The following is a 17,559-nucleotide window of genomic DNA, read 5'->3' as shown; positions in this document are numbered from 1 at the left end:
CATTCTAAGCATTCAAATGTAGTTCATGTATTGATGTATTACTTGGTGAATGTAATGTGTGGTGAATATGGAGTAACAGCTATTGTAATGATGTAAAAATGTTTATTTTTCTAGAACACATCAGTACACTGTACAAGTGCTTCTCTTATACAAGTTGTATGAATTACAAATTAGTAGAAAACAAAATGACAACATTTAATAAATAATGCAAAATGGTTAATGTATGTACATATTAATGCTGTGTATGTGTGTTTGTGTGTGAGACCAGGAAGCAGGTTATCGCTCAGCCCTCCAGGTTCAGTCCTTTCCATGACTTTGCTGCATTTCTCTTATACTGCTCCAACTCCTGAAAACCAGATACAGACAGAAAGGGAGGAGAAAAAAAAAAAAACACATTTTCTCTATTAGTAAAGCTGAAACAATGAAAGATTCAGAAGTTGTTTTATATTGCACATCAGACAGAACATGTTTTAAACCAGACAAGCAGAAGAGGCAAAAATACCTTCAGGATTGTGATATTTATTGCTACGTGGCAAATATATACTGTACCTTTCAGAAAAACAGATGGTTAACTTGACACATCTATAATGATAATACGCAAGAGGCACAAACAGGAGTTGAGGGCTACACAAACTTATACAGCTGAATTAACCTTATCACAATAAAGAAAAGGATCATGTTTGCATAACAGATATCAGTTCACAATCTGTCCTGACATGCATTTATGCTTTCACAAACTATATTCTTTGTCCTTGAAATAAACCTTTAGCCTATTTCATAGATTTGTTACTCAGATCAATTACATGATGTGCTGTCCAATGGCAGAGCAAGACAACAAACATCAGGTCAGCGATAACAGAATGTGATTGTGTTTTTGGCTTCAACAGGTCACTGCAATTCAAGTGCAAGCCAAAAGGAAGACTACTAATCTCTGAGTTTATAAGCACTGGAGAGATTTTACAGTCTGTTAATGTGACAATGACACAAACACCACTACATATAGTTTACTGAAGGACAGAAGGTTACTCTGGAGCATTACTCTTGTCTAAGGCAGATGTGGAGCAGAGTGCATAGGGCAGTCTTTAGTCATGCAGATGTCTGTGTGAAGTCTTCTTTCATCTTGACAGTTCAAACTCTGTTTTTATGTGACCACACTAAACTCAAGTAAACTGATCATTTTGCATAACAAAGATTATCATCCAGCCCTGGCAGTCTGGATGGGGCTTGTCATGTCACTAACACCATTAAAATACCATTAAAGAATAGGACACAAATTGTAACATATGAAAAGCTACTTCTTCCTCCAGGGTTTATAGCTGAAGCATCACTTATTAAATATACTCATTAGACAACTAGGACATGTTGCACTTCATTTACTTTTAAATGTTTTTAAAACCTGTTATTTGTTCATGGGGAGGTCAGAGAACTGGATATTTTGATGAACACTGATTGATCACCATATTGCCAATTCATGAGTTGCAACACTAACTAGGTGAAGAATTTGCATTGCCACAGTATTTACAGCTGTGCACATATAAAGCAATAAAATACTAGCATGGCATTGGTCTGTTACCTGGTCTTTCTGGGTTCTCATGGTATCAATCTGTGGCTCACTGTACTGTGGGTCTTTGGCTGGATCCTTTAATTCCCTCTGCTCACTGGTACTCTGCAAAGACAAAGTCAATTAGGCACATACAAACATGTTCACAATTGACAGAAGTCTGTGTTGATGTAAACATGAATATTTATAAGAAGGAATACTGTAGTATTTGTATGCACACATTCAGTTTGAGTCAGTATGATTATCCACTGTGAAGGTATTAATTTTCTTTAAGATCAGAGGTTAAATCAGCTGAATTGTGCAGTGCAGATAAAGACACAGGATTCAGCAGTGACTGAGCTACCTCTTGGGGGAAGACACGCTCGTAGACTTTCTTCCAGAGGTCCTTTGGATTTTTGGCATGCAGAGAACTCATGTCCACATCACTAACAGGAGGGGAACCTATAGCAACAAGTATATTATTTTAAACATAATTTTACGCAATCCTGATCACGTCTACAAGTGTCAAGGAAGTAGGTGGCTCCACATCAGGTGTGCAGCAGTTACAGCAGTATAAATTCCATTTAAGTGAATTACTGCCTTTGGCCACCAAGCAGTGCTGTTCTCACCTATTTGGCTGAAGGAGTCTGAACCTGCAGGAATGACGAGGGGCTTCGTGGATTCACAGGAAACAGTTTTCCTGATAAGAAATAAGAAAAAAAAAGAAAAGCATAATATATTTACCGGAGTGAGATATACAGCATTTTAAAAAAATGTTGTTTTGTATTTGATTGAAAACATTCAACAGACTACTTATCACAGGCACAAAATGTTTGCAAAAACCCTTTAGCAGATCATATAGTTTCTTGAAGTTAGTGATAACATTGAAGTAAAACAAACTAAATATCTATCCCAGTTGTTGTCCAATACTTGTTGCTGTACAGTGCTGTGTTATTCTCCTCACCCTCTGTCCAGACCGAAAGCCAGGTGGGAGAAGAAGCCTTTGGTTTTTAACATTAAGCTTTCTGATTTGATGCTGGTGAACTGATGAAATGATTGAAGAAAGAGAGACAAAAAAATGTGTAAAGTGAATGGATTCAATGGTACAGTGGTAAAGACAGTGAACGGAATAAAGATTAAAAATGAAGGAATAAGATTTTTGTAACAAATTATTTCATATATTGCATGTACAGTAAAAGAACTTACAATAAGAGAGGCTGCGTAGTAGTGGGCAACAAAACGCAGTGTTTTACTAATTACTTTTCTCTTGTCAGAGTCAAATTCCTGCAACACAGAAGAAAAAAAGATATTCATCTAAATTTGTTATGCAAATTATACCAGGAACCAGCAATGGTATTCAATCAATGTAAGTAAGCTTGAAAAGTACCAAAGGTTTTAACATCTGTGCCTAAAAGTGTTGTAAGTTTCTGTTGTTAGTGCTAAATATCCATTGGTTGAAATGAATGTTTTACCTGAAAGATGTCATACTTGCTGCCAATGATGAGTAGAGGAACAGGAAAGGGACTAATCAGTTCTCTGTCCTGTTAAAAGAGTTGCAGATAACTCAGGATACATGTACAACCTTATTTTTCACACTGGACCAAAAATCAACCATGTCTCATTATCAAAAAATGTTTTAGGCAACTTATTTCATTTTTGCTCATTAACTGTGGTCAGGTATGTCACACTGCACTGAGCAGAAAATGATGCTAAAGCAACAGCAAGTGTAATGAGCTTGAGGTCTTACAGGATAGTCTTTAGGTAAACTACGTGATATTGAGTGGACAGGCATCTGGTGTTTGGCTCCAGCTTTGGACTTCTCTGCTCTTTGTGCTTGGGATGAGACTTTCTCCACCTGAGCTTGTGTTGCCTGCAGCAGCTTTTCCATGGTTCCCCACAGGTTGTTGGGCTTAGACAGGTCCAGAATGAGGATGACAGAAAGAGACCTGGGAGAAAACAGGAAGGACTTAAGTGCTGTGGCAGGATACATAAAGAAAAGTGGCGCTACAGCACTGACTGATTTTCCTGTGATGACACTGCAGAGAAACATATAATATTCAGATTAACATTCAGATCATTTCAGACACTGACCCTTACTCTAACATATCACAGCAGCAAACGAAAAGAGCAAAGGCATGTGTGTAGATGTATAAGTGTGTAACCCACCTGATGCTGACAGTAATGATTGGGATCTGGACTAAGTCTGACAAAGAAGTCCCTCCTCCCAGCTCCCATATGTGGGCTATGTCTTTGGGCTAAAACAGCAAACCAACAGTTTCATCACACCCTCGTGTTACGGGCTACACAGAATCTACAATCATTAACACAGTCTGAATTTACTATGAACAAGCAGGTGATTTACTGGGACAATACAAAACCAGTAGGTCTAAGAGCCCTTACTGTGTTGTGTCCTCGAGCCCGTCTGCCAAAAGTGTACTCCAGTGCCAGAGTTGGCTTAGATGGTTCATCTCTGGTGGAGAGAAAAACCTTATTTAGCTGTGTAGCAACTTCATCTAAGGATCCACCTACTAGCTAATGCCGTGATTAAACGCAGGTGTCGTTTGTGTCATGCCTCCAGTTGTGTAGTCTGAAGAGCTACACATCCTGCTGCTCAGATTATAATGGTCAATAACTGGCCGCATGCGTAATCCTGTTTTGGATTAGCTGTCTCTTTGACATCAAGAACAATATGAAGCACTAAGCACACGCTGGATTTTATGACGGGGCCTGAGGTGCTCTTTTGTCGGTGAGTGAACCCAAACTCACCTGTCGAGGCATCTGAGGAGAATCGACGTTTTGCCCTAGAAACAGTAAAGTTGATATTAAACTGTAAGCAGCGATAATTTATGTTGCTAATACCAAGACAGCGGTGCGTCCACATGTCTGTCTGCAGCTGTGCACGGTAAAACAGACCCCAGCCTTGCTCCCCATTAGAAACACGCTCCTCTCGCTGACGGCGTCTCCTCCGTCCTCCTCCCGGACTCCACTCTCCCGACTCTCGGCCTCCGCCGCAGCCAGCTCCCATAGCGTGTCTGAACTGACAAACACAAGATAAATGCGACGCGTTGTTCGAAACAAAATGTGTAATTATTCCCGTGACGATGCTAGAAAGTATGAAGACGGATATACAAACGCTTACTCACCTTACTTTTGGCATGAATTTTGATATTTTACAGCTTTATCAAGCTAATGACTAAAACCGAAGAAAACACTCACAGGGTTGTCAGAGTAACGGCGCGTTTTGATGATGCAACCCCGTATATTACTTAATGGGCATTGTGGGAAATGTAGTGCTACTGTTTTGAGTTAATAAGAGTTCACATTCACAAACGGCTTTTACAACTCCTAATGTGTGTGTTAAATTTGCTCTATCCCATTTTGTTTTTATTTCTTTATTTGTTTCTTGCACTTGCAAATTAAATGTCTGTAACAAGACAATTTACAAATTACAATCTCAATGCAAAATTCAGGGGACACAAGGTGAATGAAAATTCATTTCAATCTAGCTACCTTTTCTAGTTTTGCCCCATTATTTGACACATCTGTCATACAATCATTTAATACCATTAGTATATAAGACAGGAGAACGACCATTATGTTACATCCATATCTTCAGTGGTTTAAACAACAAATAACACCTGGGACACTGGGAAGACAACACTTTAATCAGAACACAATAAAACCTTCTGTCAACAGCAGCAACATATTGTTTTCCTTTAGCTGAGTCTTAGATTTTCAAATTCAATCAACACACTTAAATTACATTTGATTTTAAAAAAAAACTGTACATTAAATAATGAGATCCAGTTTACATCACTAAACAGACGAGAGTTTCAATGAACATCAAAAGGCTTTTTGTTCAGGAGATCCTGAACCACCTGTAGTAGTTTTGTAGTTTTAGATCAGTCCTATAAATTGTGAATGGATTGAAATGGCCTCTTTTTTTAATGGAAAAGAAGTAAACACATGGACTATCAAGACTTTTTCCTGGGCTGGTCACAATAGGGCACATTTTCTAGTAGAAGGCTCTCTCTGGGTCGAAGCACTAAAACAAACAGGGTGAGAGAGAAAAAAAAAAATTGTTTTTTTGTCATAACATCATGTTCTTTGCATACGCGTTATATTTCTAGTGTGGTATCAAAAGACAGGAGCAAAAAATGTCATACAGAGTGTATTTTCTTTGACATGTTCCATCTGTACCACGTTCTCTCGAAGAATACGTTCCACATTTGAGCCCATTTTGATCATCTGTAAAAGCAGAAAGGTGGTGAGGATGTAGTGGAGACAGGTAGATTATGAGGACAGAATACAGTGGCTAATGCACAAATGTATTTCAATGGAAAACAAGCCATGACACTGCTCGTAATGGGAAATGACTGAGGCGTAGTGCTGGAATACGAATGGAGACTGTACCTCTTTGATGTTTTCCTCTGAAGTTTCGTTTTTGTTTTTCCTGAACTCCTCGTTGATCTTTAATCTTGCAGCTTGTGGAAGAAAAACTTACACATTTCATTCTACAGAGAATCCACTAAATTAAGCTGGGTTGGTAAAAACATACACTAAAAAAGATTTTCTTCCTGTGAATGAATTACAACCGCTACATCACCGACCTGTCAGTGCTCTGTTGTCATCTTTGAATACAGCCATTCTTGTTCTGTGCAGCGCTTTGAACGTGCTCAGGACCTGCAGATACACAAACACTCAGCTTTTAGTGATGGAAGCTGTTTGAAGTGAAACATGTGGGTACAAGCAATTTCTTATCATCTCTCCCTATGAACGAAGAAACAAACTGTTTCTACAATGAAACGATGTCAAAAGCAAAAAGAAACAGTGAATTAATGTTTCAGTTCTTAATATGTCCCATTTCCAACCTTCAAACGAGACTCCATCTTGACTTTTCTCATTTCCGGAGAGGAGGCTGGTCCACCGAGAGCCAATCAGACTAGGTTTTTACAAATGACGCCTTTTTGCAGCCAAACAGTTTCCGGTGTGCTTCTACTGGGCTAAAACGCGGCGCAGACTGACGGGTTGTCTGCGCCAATATGGCTGATGAAACGGCGAAAGCGCAGACTGCCCAGCCGGGCGGAGACACAATATTTGGAAAAATTATACGCAAAGAGATTCCTGCCAAGTTGATCTATGAGGATGATCAGGTATGCACTAAACATTTTCGTTTATAATCACATTTGGTGCCGTAGGTCTGCGAGGCTGGCAGTGCGCCCTGCAGGCTAATGTTAGCTCCGTGCTGCCTTTTAGGAAACTGCAATGTAACTTACTGCGGTTATTTTGGGGAACATTCAGAAAGGTAAATGTGTCATGTAGGTTTATCACGGTATGAAACCAAAGCTATGCTGTTTGCACTTAACTGAATTTGACAGGTTGACTCTGTTTTTGCTCATGTTGCGTTTGCTGCCACTTGGCACCTGCGGACACTTGGCTTTCCACCAAGACAGGACAGGGTCCGCTTAGTCCGGTCTGCGGATCCCGTTAGTCTATGACTGCTACAAGTTATGCAGAGTCATGTGTTGAGTAATGTGAAAATTTTGTGAACTAGATTCTGCAACATCCAACGCCGCTTTTATACACAGGCCAATTAAAAACGAAACTTAAACGTGGTGCCCACCGACCAATTAGATCAAATTCATATATCTCAAAAATAAACACAATGAGTAATTTATACATTGTGATCACAATATATAACTACAAAAGGGACATTTATGTGAATTGAATTATGATTTTGCACTATATAAATATTACACTTCACAAGAGAGAAAAGGAAAATAGCTTCACTGTAGATTGCACAGTCATGATGTGTAGTGGTGAATAGAGATTTATGAAGCACTCCTCTATATGTGCTTCAGTGGGTGAATTCTGTGCTTTATAGTGCCCTCAACCATTCAACATGATCAAAAAGTAGCAGTTTTTGTTCACAATCACACAGCTCAGTGTGTCACGTTTTAAAGACGAGGAAAATAATTGTGTTCTTTGTTTTTTTTCAGTGTGTAGCCTTCCCTGACATTGCTCCTCAAGCTCCCACTCACATCCTCATCGTGCCAAAAAAGCCAATCGTTCGACTGTCAGAAGCAGAGGATGGTGACGCTGCAGTAAGTATGAGCATATGAGCTTGTTTGCTTTTATGACAGAGTGTAACATGGCTTATTCTTAGTCTTTCAGTGATTTGTGTCATGACTTTATGGAAGTGACCACTAGATGCACTCCTTTGCAGCCAACTTCATCCTGTCTGAACAGTTACTATATCTGAACACTGTTTCTTAATGTTCACCACATTCTCTCTGTGTTTTAGTTGTTGGGCCACTTGTTGCTAGTTGCAAAGAAGTGTGCTAAAGAGGCGGGCCTGTCTAAAGGCTACAGGATTGTCATCAACGATGGGCCAGATGGAGGTCAGTCTGTCTACCACATCCACCTCCACATCCTGGGTGGACGTGGGATGGCGTGGCCACCGGGCTAACTTCTGTCTCCTGGCACAGACCACCCTGCCAAGAAGTGCTCACGTCTGTTGTCTCACAACCAATACTGTAACATTTAAACTACATCAGTTTGTTAAGTGAAATATAGGTCAAACAAAATGTGGAAATTCATCAGTGGTAATAAAATGCACTTACTAACAAGAGAGTCATATTTGTCTTTACCTAAACCTACTCCACTAAGGTTACACCTGACAGAGAAAATGTTCTTACAAGAGTTAAGGCAACACAAATGTGTCGTTTGCATTTTTCGTTGAGACATGATTAATAGACCAGAGGGTACATGCATGTATTTCTTTCTTTGATTAAAAAAATTAAATTAAATTACCCAATTACAGCGTCTTGTTGGCAGTCTATGTTAATGTAGGAATGGATTTCTAAGTTCTGGGCCAATTCAAATGAAAACAAAAACAAGTGAATGGCTCTGTTTTATTAACAGTAAGAAACAATGTAGATAGTTGAACAAATATAAAATACATGAAACATTCACAAAATATTAAACACAAAATAAATAAAATGCTGATATTTTTTTTTTTCTTTACAAAATTGACAGGAAGGAAACAAGGAACACTGATCTGATGACATGTAGAATTTTAAAAAGCCTGTACCTAGCATTCACAGTCCCCTAATTTCATTTCCTTTTTTATTAAATGGGGAGATTTAAAAAGCAATTAACACAATAAGAGGCTTCATTTGTACAGAGTTCCAGAATGACAAGGCTGGCACTTCTGATATCAGAGAAAGTGATATCGTTCTTTTAGTAATTTGACATTTGAAGCAGCCTTTCACCACTTCACTACTTCTGTATGAAGGAAAAAAAAAACACAATCTGATGTGCAAAATAAGAATTTTTCTAGACAACTACATGTTTTTTTCTTTTAATCAATGCCCTTCTATAGTCAAAATGGGCACTTTGAGGCATTGAAAGACATTGTACAGTACAGATAGAGAGAAGGAAATGAAGATGTACTCTGGTACCTAAGATTTACTATTGTAAGATCTAAGTACTAATAACCACCTTTAAGTCATCTTACTGACTTACTCTAGAAAACAGACTAAGCTGAAGAGAGATTCAGAAATACAGTCATTCTCCCTTAAGTAACAACAAAAGTGGAAAAGTCAATGAAGAAATAGGTTAACTTTCCTGTCTGCACATCTATGGTATCAGGGTGCTGGAAACCTACCCCCTTTCTGTACATACACTGATATCAAGCTGTAGCACAAATTAAGTTATAAAACAGATGGAGCTTATTTTGCAAAGTGATCTTTCTGCCCTTACATTTTGAAGCACTCAAGACTTCCTTGTAAGTTGCTCATTTTCTTTTCAATGAGATGTTGATAAAAACAATTTCAGCAGCTTTTGCGTGTTTAGGTTTTACTCACACTGGTTAGTGACAGATAAAGAAAAAAATATTGTGAGGTGATTCAGAGGAACAAAAAGGTCTACAACATCTACAGTTTCTAAATATTATAAAATATTTAGTTTAAACTGTTTTCTTGCTCATCACTGCTAGTTTAAAAAGAAGTCACATCGCTTGTGACTGGGAAGAAGAAAAAAAAAGCCACTTCACATGAAGTGAGAAATGTGAACTGCAGACAAAAAGTTGAGCTCTATGAAAATCATACAATAAGAACTGCAATATACAGCTTTAGTAACAGATGAATTTTAAGATGTTTCTACTGTTTTAAAATTCCAACTGCCAAGAGACAGTGTTAACTCTGGTAAGTGATTATTTTGACTGAAAAATCCATCTTGCAGCAATGAAGCTCTGAGCTTTGTTCTGTACATGCTACTGAAGTGCCCAACTTTGTGGAAGGTTTTTCCAGCTATTGGCAGACACAGGAACAGATGGAAGGAGTGAAATGTAATGGGTGAGGGCAGGAAAGGCAAGCACAAAAATCAGGAGGCACTACTGAACAGTTATGAAATACATAACCCTTCTGCAATTCTGCTTAATGGGATTTGTTCCAGGCATAAATCATTTATGACTAGTTCTTCAGGGTGGTTAATTAAGGCTGCTGAAACAGTCTTTGTACTGAACAAAAGCTAATAAATTATTGCAGTGTGTTGTTTTATCATAGTGTAAATAAACATCTTTTGCAAGTGTTACATTACATTGCATTCTGTTTGTCTGAAAGTATTATATAAGTCTTAAAGTTGTCTTGTATATTATTTGAGGGGGCAGAGGGTTGCACTGCTACTGTCAAGGATGTGTTTTAAGGCATGTCCTTAGTGTAGGTTGGGTCCAGACACATGGAAAAGGCAAGAGGAGAAAACTGGAGGAAGAGTGAAGACTAAGACCACAACGATCTGTCCACTGAGACAGCAGTAGTCTCCAGTCCACAAAGTCCGGTGAGCCAGTAAGCATGAAAAGTTTAAGGTTGAAAAGCTTATAACACAACTCTATGCAAATCATTCATGGGTCAGTTTCCACTTGAGGGCATATCCATGATGCATAAGTGAGAAATCAGCCTGTGGAGTCCATAGATCAGCTGAAGCACTTCATTTCCGGTCACTCTAATAACACTTTTAACACTATATTATACCCATAATCATAGACTGGTATAGTCGACAGAATGGCAACTGTTCGGTCAGAAAAAAACAGTTTAAATGTCTCTACATGTGCCTCCTTGTTGTCAACACTGACCACAGCCTCCAGCACCCCAGTCTACATTCATTCACATAATTTCAATTGTTCACTTCTGTGCAATGGCCTCCTCTCCACTTGGCCGCAGGCGGCTGAAGTGCAGTCCTCCAACTCCTGTTAATCCCACTCCCACAATGGGGTCTCGTACAGTCTCCTCTGTGCTGGCAGATGAAGCCTGAACCTTGGCAGAGGTCACTGAGCCTCCAGGCCCAGGAAGGATCTCTGGTAGTGATTCTTTGGCTGGTGGCACGAGACCAGGGGAGGTTGCAGAGGGGGAAATTGTTTTGGCAGTTTGAGGTTTGGTAGGGGTGGTGGGGCTGGTAAGGCCAAGGTTGGCCAGGGCGTCCAGAGTCCCATCTGGATCGACCATCACATTGATCACTGAGACAGACACAGAGATAATTCAATGTGTACATGGCATGATTAGAACTTGATTTAATAGTCCTGAAAACATATAATTCTCCACCAAATCTTTGAACAGATTTGGATATGTCACATGACAGATGCACCCATCAAGATTTAAGCAACATCTGAATAACAATCTGATGACAGTGAGTTGCTGGGTTATTGTCAAACCACAGCCACACAGTGCTGAAGTTTGAGTGTTAAACTCTTCAACACCTTTTTTACTTTGATTGTTGCTTGGTTAGCCAGAAATACAATATAAAAGAAAAATGATCAGTACCACTATAATGCTAAGTATTTACCAAACTTCGTTTAAGTCAAAGCTCAAGAAGAATGAAGACAGCCAATGTTTGATCAATTAAACTATTATGGAAGGTCCATATTTAAGAACCAACTGCAAAATAGTCAGTATATTCTTCTTTAGACAGATTCTATTCCTTTAGTTAATGATAGCAACAATAATTCTACCTTTATTTTTTATTGAGATTTTATTTAGATCTATCTGGGCATAGATGAAACCAGTCTCACCCCAAATCTGTGGAGAAATGTTCTGCTGTTTTTCAGAGATCATTATTTTCAGTTTCACTCTGCAGGATGAGCTTTGTTGCTCTACCCTCAGGTGTAAAATTACTTGACAGATATTGTGTTTTCAGAGACACACTGGGCCATGACATAGTTTTAACTCTTTCTTCTTTTATAACTCTTCTTTTGTGGTGTGTAGTGATTTTTGTTATGTTTTGGGAACAGTGACGTAAAAATATTTGTCTCCGGGAAAGCTTCTTCATATTGGGAGCCAAACTTATAGTCTTGCACAGCACTATTCTCATCAGTTTTGTTGTATATCGAACATCAGATGTGAATACTGTTCAAGGCCAACAGGCATAATTGTATATAATACCCTGTCCAAAGTGTGTTTGTAGTTAGAGTAAGTTCACCTTTGTTATTAAGTTTTTTATTTACCTTGAAGCTGCTTCTCAACTCTCTTCAGTTCAAGTAGAATTGAGGAAATCTCCTGCAGATTAGGAAAACAAACAAACAAACAGAGTTTAGTTTCCGATATGTTTTCTTGTCATTGAGTGTTGTTCAGAAAAGCAGGTTCCTGTACCTTGTTGGAGGTTTTCAGAAGTGGTAGGTCGCTCTCTGATCGCAGTTTATTCTCAATTTCATCCCAGTTCCTGTCCTTATCCTTAAACAAAACCCTGAAGAAAAATAACATACAACAGGACACATCATCATTTACAGTAGTTTGTTTAGCCATACGCAACAACACATGGATATTTATGGCAAATACTCACAGTAACATCCAATGTCACAAATTGTTATTACCTGATTTTTCCTGCTGTTTTGTCAATAGAGTGTCTGATCTTAGTGGACAGCTGAGAAACCGAATTGAGCAGCAGGCTGTCCAACACCGCCTGAACACACAGAGGAAAACAAATTACACATGACATGTGACTAGCTGAAAGTGATAAACATGTGCGTTTCTGTCAAAGCCTCCCTGGTGGGACGCTCTCAGTGTTGCCTCTCACCTCTTCTCGGTTCCAGGTGCGTCTTCTCAGAGCTCGGGGCTCCTGACTGTCAGGAGCACGAGGACGGAGCTCCACCGGCTTACCATTGATCTCTGGTGCCTTATTGGTTGAAATCACAGGCGGGATCTTCCTGAAGTTGAGGCTCTCATCAAACACTCGATCCACCAACTGAGCAAAGAACGGAGCGACGTGGAAGGGAGAGAAGAATATTAAACAAATGTTGAAAACAAAAACTAAAGAAATTTCATTCCAGTCAAATTCCAGTTTCAGTTAATGGAGATAAGCAGAAATTTGAGAGCAATGAAAAAAAAAGATGGAATTTGTTCTGCCAAGTCCCACCTAACTCAAAAAAGTCACATTTTAAAATGTAAATAAGTAAATCCTCTCAAGGTCAAACTATGAATGAACAAATAAAGGCAAAAAGTGGCAGTGTGAGGATAACAAATTAATAGATCTTACAGTTGGATAAAAGCTGAGAGAAGCAACCGAGATGCTGTCATTTTTATCATCAACACAAGAGGGATGGCAGAGGCGAAGTGGAAGAACACAGTAAAACAATGAAAGAGGAAGAATAACAGGCACCTTTCTCATGCTCTCCTGTATCTCCGGCTGCATGGAACGTGCTGAGCCTACCTCTTCCCGGGTGTCAATAGCTGATCCCGGGGTAGTGGCAGCGGTGCTGACAGTGGTGCTGGGTGCTGTGCCAGATGAGCTGACTGAGTCAATCTCACCAGCCACATCATGGATCTCACGGGCCAAGATGGCCAGGTCCTTAGCCAGGTCCTGGCTAATCCTGCGCACACAGGGGAATAACCTGTTAACCATCAGACAGGGTTCTTTAGGACTCAGGAAAAACATGAACACATGCAATATCCTGTTTTCACATACATGTCAATATTAAATATTACACTGCAATGTCAGATGAAAACTTTACATGGATTAATGAAAGATTATAGCAATTTATGAGTAAATAGATAAGTCGGATCACTGTAGCTGGATCAATACCTAGCTATTTCCTCGCTGTGTGCTGTCCAGTCCCTGATATACTCCTCTTGCTCCTTCATTCGATGTTTGAGCCCCACTCCAACTGGACCTGTTGCCACTGCGGTGCTTGGGCTTGTGGTGGTGCTGAGCCTGGAACCGCGGTGTGGCACGAGGTGATGAGGTCGCACGTGGGAGCGCCCTCCATGCTTTGGAGAATTTCGGTTGGAACCAAACTCTTCCTCTGAGGTAGAGCCATACTCTGGTGGCAGACGTCTCCATCTGTTGCTGCTGGACACTGTGATTGTAACGTGAGAGGAATACAATTGTTTAGTCAATATCACCCTTCTTTATTCAGTTACAATGTTTGTTATTCACAAAGTTAATAAATGAGCTTGTGAACATGACAGGCTTTGTTACTGAGGAGTTATATAAATAAAATGAGGAATCTGTATTTTTTGGCAAATGATTATGGAGGAGGATTGAGTCTGTTGTAGATAAATATCCATTTATTTTAAAAGTTAATGAAGATACACTTCAGATGCTTTAACAGTTCATAATCTATGCCGCATTTATCCTTCCTCTTAAGCAAATCTTAGCCAATAAAAGCATAAAACTTTGATAGTGCCAGGACATTTTAAGCCGTTTCAAAATGGTCACACACACCAGCACTAAAAGTAGCAGCACCATGATGAGACAATACCATGCTCTGTCAGCCTACCAAGAACAAAATGGGACAAAGTAGAAGTGTCTTGAATAAAAATTTCCACAAGGTGGAGCACTATTCCTAGAACGTTTGCTCGTGGGTTTTGCAGTTTGAGCTCTTGAGGTTTAGTAGAGCATTTGGGTGTTCATCACAGAGTTACATGATGGATTTAAGGATGTTAACACAGCAACATATGCTAGAGCTGGGTCATCGTACTTCAGCTTCACGTGATGTATTAATACAAATCACACTGTTCATTTTGCACTTAGAAAACAGTGCAAACAAGTTTCATGTAAATGTAGAAGACACAAGTGTATGTTGATAAACAAAATTTGCTGACAGTCCTTGAGCAACAGAAAATGCATGTTTGCTGTTCTATTCCTGAAATTATGCATCAAAAGATCAAATTTTGGATAAAAATAAAATTCTTAAACTGATAATACCAATGACCTGCTCTGGTGAGAGTGATAGCAAGTAATTGATGTGACCCAGGTCTGACATGCAATCACAAACACACTCACTCACACACACACATACACACACACATTTCTAAGACAGCTCTACAGCTCTGGTACAGTACCCACTAGCTGTTCTTCTGCATCAATGCCCTCAGGTTCGGGCTGAGAGCTCTCTGGATGATGAAAACCAACGCCACAGAACACCACAACACAGTGGAAACGTTAACAGGCAAATGTTTACACACTGGGATACTATGAGGTATGCAATGCTCTGGATTTATGGACTTACACATATGCCATAATGTGTTCAAAATAATCTAAAATAAAAACACCTCAGTTCAGAATTTTACTTTTCCTCCTTATTACTAGTATACAAAAAAAAAAAAAAAAAAAAAAAGAAATCGGAATAAACCATAAATCAGGTCTGAAGTTGATGTTATTACCTGTTGGTGAGCAGTAGCCAGATGTAGTGGTTTTAGTCTTGGTCTCATTCAGTTTAGACACGCTGTTAGCCCTCATCCTGGTTGTCAGCCTGTTTTCCGTAGGTGTTGATGAGCGCAAACCCAGACGCAGAGCAGTCTCAGCTGATAGGCGGGGTGAAGAGGTGGAGCTCCGGGTCACTGTACATTCTGAGTCACTACGGGCTGAGATGGAACCCAGGCGGTTCCTACGCGGCTGAGCCAGCATGTCCAGTCGTGACATTCCCTTCCGACCAGATGGGGGCTTAGAGGTGGAGCTGGTGGTGGACACCTCAGAAGCTACAGACACCCTGTCTGCATCAGCTAGATCTGTGTCAGATGTATCACCCAGCCGAGCACGGCGCAGAAGGGAGGCTCTTGTGGGCCGAGGCTGAGGCAGCGAGGCCTGTTTGTTCAGGGAGGAGGTTGTGGCTGCTTGAAGAGAGCGGCTGGTTTTGGAGGAAGCAGTGGTGGAGGTCTTGGCAGACTTGCTATCAGTTTTAGAATGGAGAACATCATCTGAACGTCCATATGTTGAGTGCCCCAAAGGTCCAGAGTAGGTCTCCTGGTCTGAGGAGAGGATGTCAGAGATAGGGAAGGAAGAAGTGTGGTCATCATCGGTGAGATCCATAGAAGGTTGGCGTGCCCTGGAAGAGGCTGGTTGAACAGTGCGGCGTACATCAGTCCGGCTTGTCTCCACAGTCCTTGTTTTAGTCTTCCTCTCCAAGCGTTCACGAGCACTTGAATTAGTAACGCTGGTCTTGGAAGCTGTGCTCATGTTACTTTTTTCCCGATGCATGCTGCTGAGGGACCGGCGTTTTTGTACTCCACCAGCCATTGCTTTCCTATCTGCCTCTCCAGCTACATGACTGGCTGTGCTGGCCGTGTCCACATCTGACTCAGGAGAGATGGAGTCAGTCCGAGGGGGAAAGCCACAGCCTGAACCCTGAGTGGTGATGCCAGCCTTACTACTCTTTTGGTCTAATTTGTTTTCATCTCTTAATTTGGCCTCCAGAAACGCCATCACAGCTTCAGTGTCCTTCAGAAGCGTAGCAGTATCCATGCTACCCACAGAGTCACTGCGTTCCCGGCCATTACTGCCTCTGTTGATGCGTGGGATGAGCTCTACAGGAACATTAGCACTAGGTTTCTCAATGGTAAAGCTGCCCTGGCGCACTAGAGGCTTCCCAGACTTCTCTCCTCCTTCTCCTGCCCCTCCTCCTTTTCTCTCCTCAGACCTCTTCCTTCGCTCAGTGCTGCCAGAGGTCCGGAGGGGAGTCTTAGATGGAGAGGAGGTGGAGCTTTGTTTCCGTTTACTGGTCATCTCACCGTCCTCCACAGGAATTGGGGACTCCCCGTCTCCTTTGTTCTCTTTTTCTTGGGGTTCAGTGTCCTGTTTCTCCCCAATCTCAGACCTCAGAGCTTTGGTGCTGGATTTAGCCTGTGGGTCATCCACAGGAAGCTGGGGCAGGGTCCGGCGCTTACGGTCAGTCAGGCTGGAGGAGGATTCACCTCTGCTGATAGATGCACCAGACTCAAAGGCATCGGCCCCTGTAGAACATAGCACAATTTCAGTTGTCTTAAAGTTAAGATTTTTTCATGTGATTTACAAATACATCCAGTGAGGCTACATGCTTATAAATTTTGTATTTGAAAATTCAGAATTCAGTTCGACTGAAAATCTAATTTAGATGTTTTTATTCACTGAGAATTAAGTTACTATGCACCTCTCTCTTTGTGCAGGAAGGCAGCTGTCTCTGCTCCTGATCCCTCAGGGTCTGTCCTGGTGTGACTGGCAGCTAAAGAGGCCCACTGACAAACCCAGCTTGAGTCACCAGGAAGAGCCTGGGGGGATGGTGATGACAAGAGAGAAGAAAACAAGTGAGTAAAGTAGAAAAAAGGAAGTTAAATCAGTTAGAAGAATAATGAGGATGAGATAGTTTTTTATAGTTTTTATAATTACATTTATTGGTAATTACATATATTTAAAAAATGTAACACATGGCAGTGGAAATAATTTAGATTATTGATCACCACATGTAGGACTGAAGTCCAAATTCCTGAACAATATTTGAATTTTTCTAAGAACTTAAAACATACATAATGTGAGGTTGCCCAAAGGCATAAATCTGACACATATTCTAACCCTATGTATACTTTTTAAATAAAATTGCTCACAATGGAGGGCATCGTGCTGTCACCATACAAGACATTTTTTAAAAAGCTGAACAATTATTTATTATTTTTTTGGACAAAGACATTTCTCTAAACAGCGAAAAGATTTGACAGAAAGGCTGCCAGTGCTCATACATGCATCCCCCACCTTATGAAATTGCCTGGAGGCTCAAC

General features: G+C 40.4%; 4 protein-coding genes across 12 annotated transcripts in view; 1 reads left to right on the top strand and 3 right to left on the bottom strand.

Annotated features, from left to right (window-relative positions):
* Window positions 1-82: 82 nt before the first annotated feature.
* dync2li1 (dynein, cytoplasmic 2, light intermediate chain 1) lies at window positions 83-4,774 on the bottom strand. Of its 3 annotated transcripts, XM_026308486.1 has the most exons (13): window positions 4,684-4,774; window positions 4,454-4,577; window positions 4,307-4,341; window positions 3,941-4,010; window positions 3,707-3,795; window positions 3,288-3,486; window positions 3,013-3,081; window positions 2,747-2,824; window positions 2,505-2,584; window positions 2,170-2,240; window positions 1,905-2,002; window positions 1,574-1,666; window positions 83-346 (listed from the first exon to the last, which is right to left on the bottom strand). In XM_026308486.1, exons 1-13 carry the CDS (start codon window positions 4,695-4,697, stop codon window positions 284-286), a joined length of 1,083 nt encoding a protein of 360 aa, XP_026164271.1. In that variant the 5' UTR covers window positions 4,698-4,774; the 3' UTR covers window positions 83-283. The 3 variants fall into 3 exon arrangements, with proteins under 3 accessions (XP_026164271.1, XP_026164270.1, XP_026164272.1); XM_026308485.1 differs by lacking the exon at window positions 83-346 and having other exon boundaries at window positions 435-1,666; XM_026308487.1 differs by lacking the exon at window positions 83-346 and having other exon boundaries at window positions 435-1,666; window positions 4,454-4,572; window positions 4,684-4,770.
* Window positions 4,775-5,184: 410 nt separating this feature from the next.
* lyrm7 (LYR motif containing 7) lies at window positions 5,185-6,477 on the bottom strand. The gene is made up of 5 exons (XM_026308558.1): window positions 6,412-6,477; window positions 6,151-6,223; window positions 5,954-6,024; window positions 5,707-5,788; window positions 5,185-5,585 (listed from the first exon to the last, which is right to left on the bottom strand). The coding sequence occupies exons 1-5, from the start codon at window positions 6,442-6,444 to the stop codon at window positions 5,515-5,517; spliced, it is 330 nt and encodes a 109-aa protein (XP_026164343.1). The 5' UTR covers window positions 6,445-6,477; the 3' UTR covers window positions 5,185-5,514.
* Window positions 6,478-6,522: 45 nt separating this feature from the next.
* hint1 (histidine triad nucleotide binding protein 1) lies at window positions 6,523-8,360 on the top strand. The gene is made up of 3 exons (XM_026308557.2): window positions 6,523-6,693; window positions 7,540-7,644; window positions 7,845-8,360. The coding sequence occupies exons 1-3, from the start codon at window positions 6,583-6,585 to the stop codon at window positions 8,007-8,009; spliced, it is 381 nt and encodes a 126-aa protein (XP_026164342.1). The 5' UTR covers window positions 6,523-6,582; the 3' UTR covers window positions 8,010-8,360.
* A 1,410-nt stretch (window positions 8,361-9,770) lies between these two features.
* Window positions 9,771-17,559, bottom strand: part of cep170aa (centrosomal protein 170Aa) — a 32,833-nt gene continuing 25,044 nt past the window's right edge. Inside the window, exons 14-23 of one of the 7 annotated variants that reach the window (XM_026308550.2) lie at window positions 16,938-17,055; window positions 15,196-16,761; window positions 14,875-14,925; window positions 13,613-13,886; window positions 13,190-13,421; window positions 12,608-12,775; window positions 12,405-12,493; window positions 12,184-12,277; window positions 12,039-12,090; window positions 9,771-11,054 (exon numbers count right to left, since the gene is read on the bottom strand). In XM_026308550.2, coding sequence (XP_026164335.1) covers window positions 10,723-11,054; window positions 12,039-12,090; window positions 12,184-12,277; window positions 12,405-12,493; window positions 12,608-12,775; window positions 13,190-13,421; window positions 13,613-13,886; window positions 14,875-14,925; window positions 15,196-16,761; window positions 16,938-17,055 — 2,976 coding nt within the window. In that variant the 3' untranslated portion in view covers window positions 9,771-10,722. The remainder of the gene's footprint in view (window positions 11,055-12,038; window positions 12,091-12,183; window positions 12,278-12,404; window positions 12,494-12,607; window positions 12,776-13,189; window positions 13,422-13,612; window positions 13,887-14,874; window positions 14,926-15,195; window positions 16,762-16,937; window positions 17,056-17,559) is intronic. The other 6 variants (XM_026308553.2, XM_026308551.2, XM_026308555.2 and 3 more) reach the window with 6 other exon arrangements.

Source organism: Mastacembelus armatus, chromosome 15 (assembly GCF_900324485.2).
Source record: "Mastacembelus armatus chromosome 15, fMasArm1.2, whole genome shotgun sequence".
In the NCBI taxonomy this organism is placed as follows: domain Eukaryota; kingdom Metazoa; phylum Chordata; class Actinopteri; order Synbranchiformes; family Mastacembelidae; genus Mastacembelus; species Mastacembelus armatus.
This window is presented reverse-complemented; position numbering and strand designations above follow the sequence as displayed.

Excerpts from the sequence above, each read along its gene's own strand:
- lyrm7 (XM_026308558.1), bottom strand. The coding sequence starts at position 6,444 with ATGAGAAAAGTCAAGATGGAGTCTCGTTTGAAG. Across the intron at positions 5,789-5,953 it reads CAGAGGAAAACATCAAAGAG|ATGATCAAAATGGGCTCAAA; the intron begins GTACAGTCTCCA and ends CTGCTTTTACAG. Across the intron at positions 5,586-5,706 it reads TGTCAAAGAAAATACACTCT|TGCTTCGACCCAGAGAGAGC; the intron begins GTATGACATTTT and ends TGTTTGTTTTAG.
- dync2li1 (XM_026308485.1), bottom strand. Across the intron at positions 2,585-2,746 it reads ACTACGCAGCCTCTCTTATT|TTCACCAGCATCAAATCAGA; the intron begins GTAAGTTCTTTT and ends TCATTTCATCAG. Across the intron at positions 2,003-2,169 it reads AGACTCCTTCAGCCAAATAG|GTTCCCCTCCTGTTAGTGAT; the intron begins GTGAGAACAGCA and ends TTGTTGCTATAG.
- hint1 (XM_026308557.2), top strand. The coding sequence starts at position 6,583 with ATGGCTGATGAAACGGCGAAAGCGCAGACTGCCCAGCCGGGCGGAGAC. Across the intron at positions 6,694-7,539 it reads TGATCTATGAGGATGATCAG|TGTGTAGCCTTCCCTGACAT; the intron begins GTATGCACTAAA and ends GTTTTTTTTCAG. Across the intron at positions 7,645-7,844 it reads CAGAGGATGGTGACGCTGCA|TTGTTGGGCCACTTGTTGCT; the intron begins GTAAGTATGAGC and ends TCTGTGTTTTAG.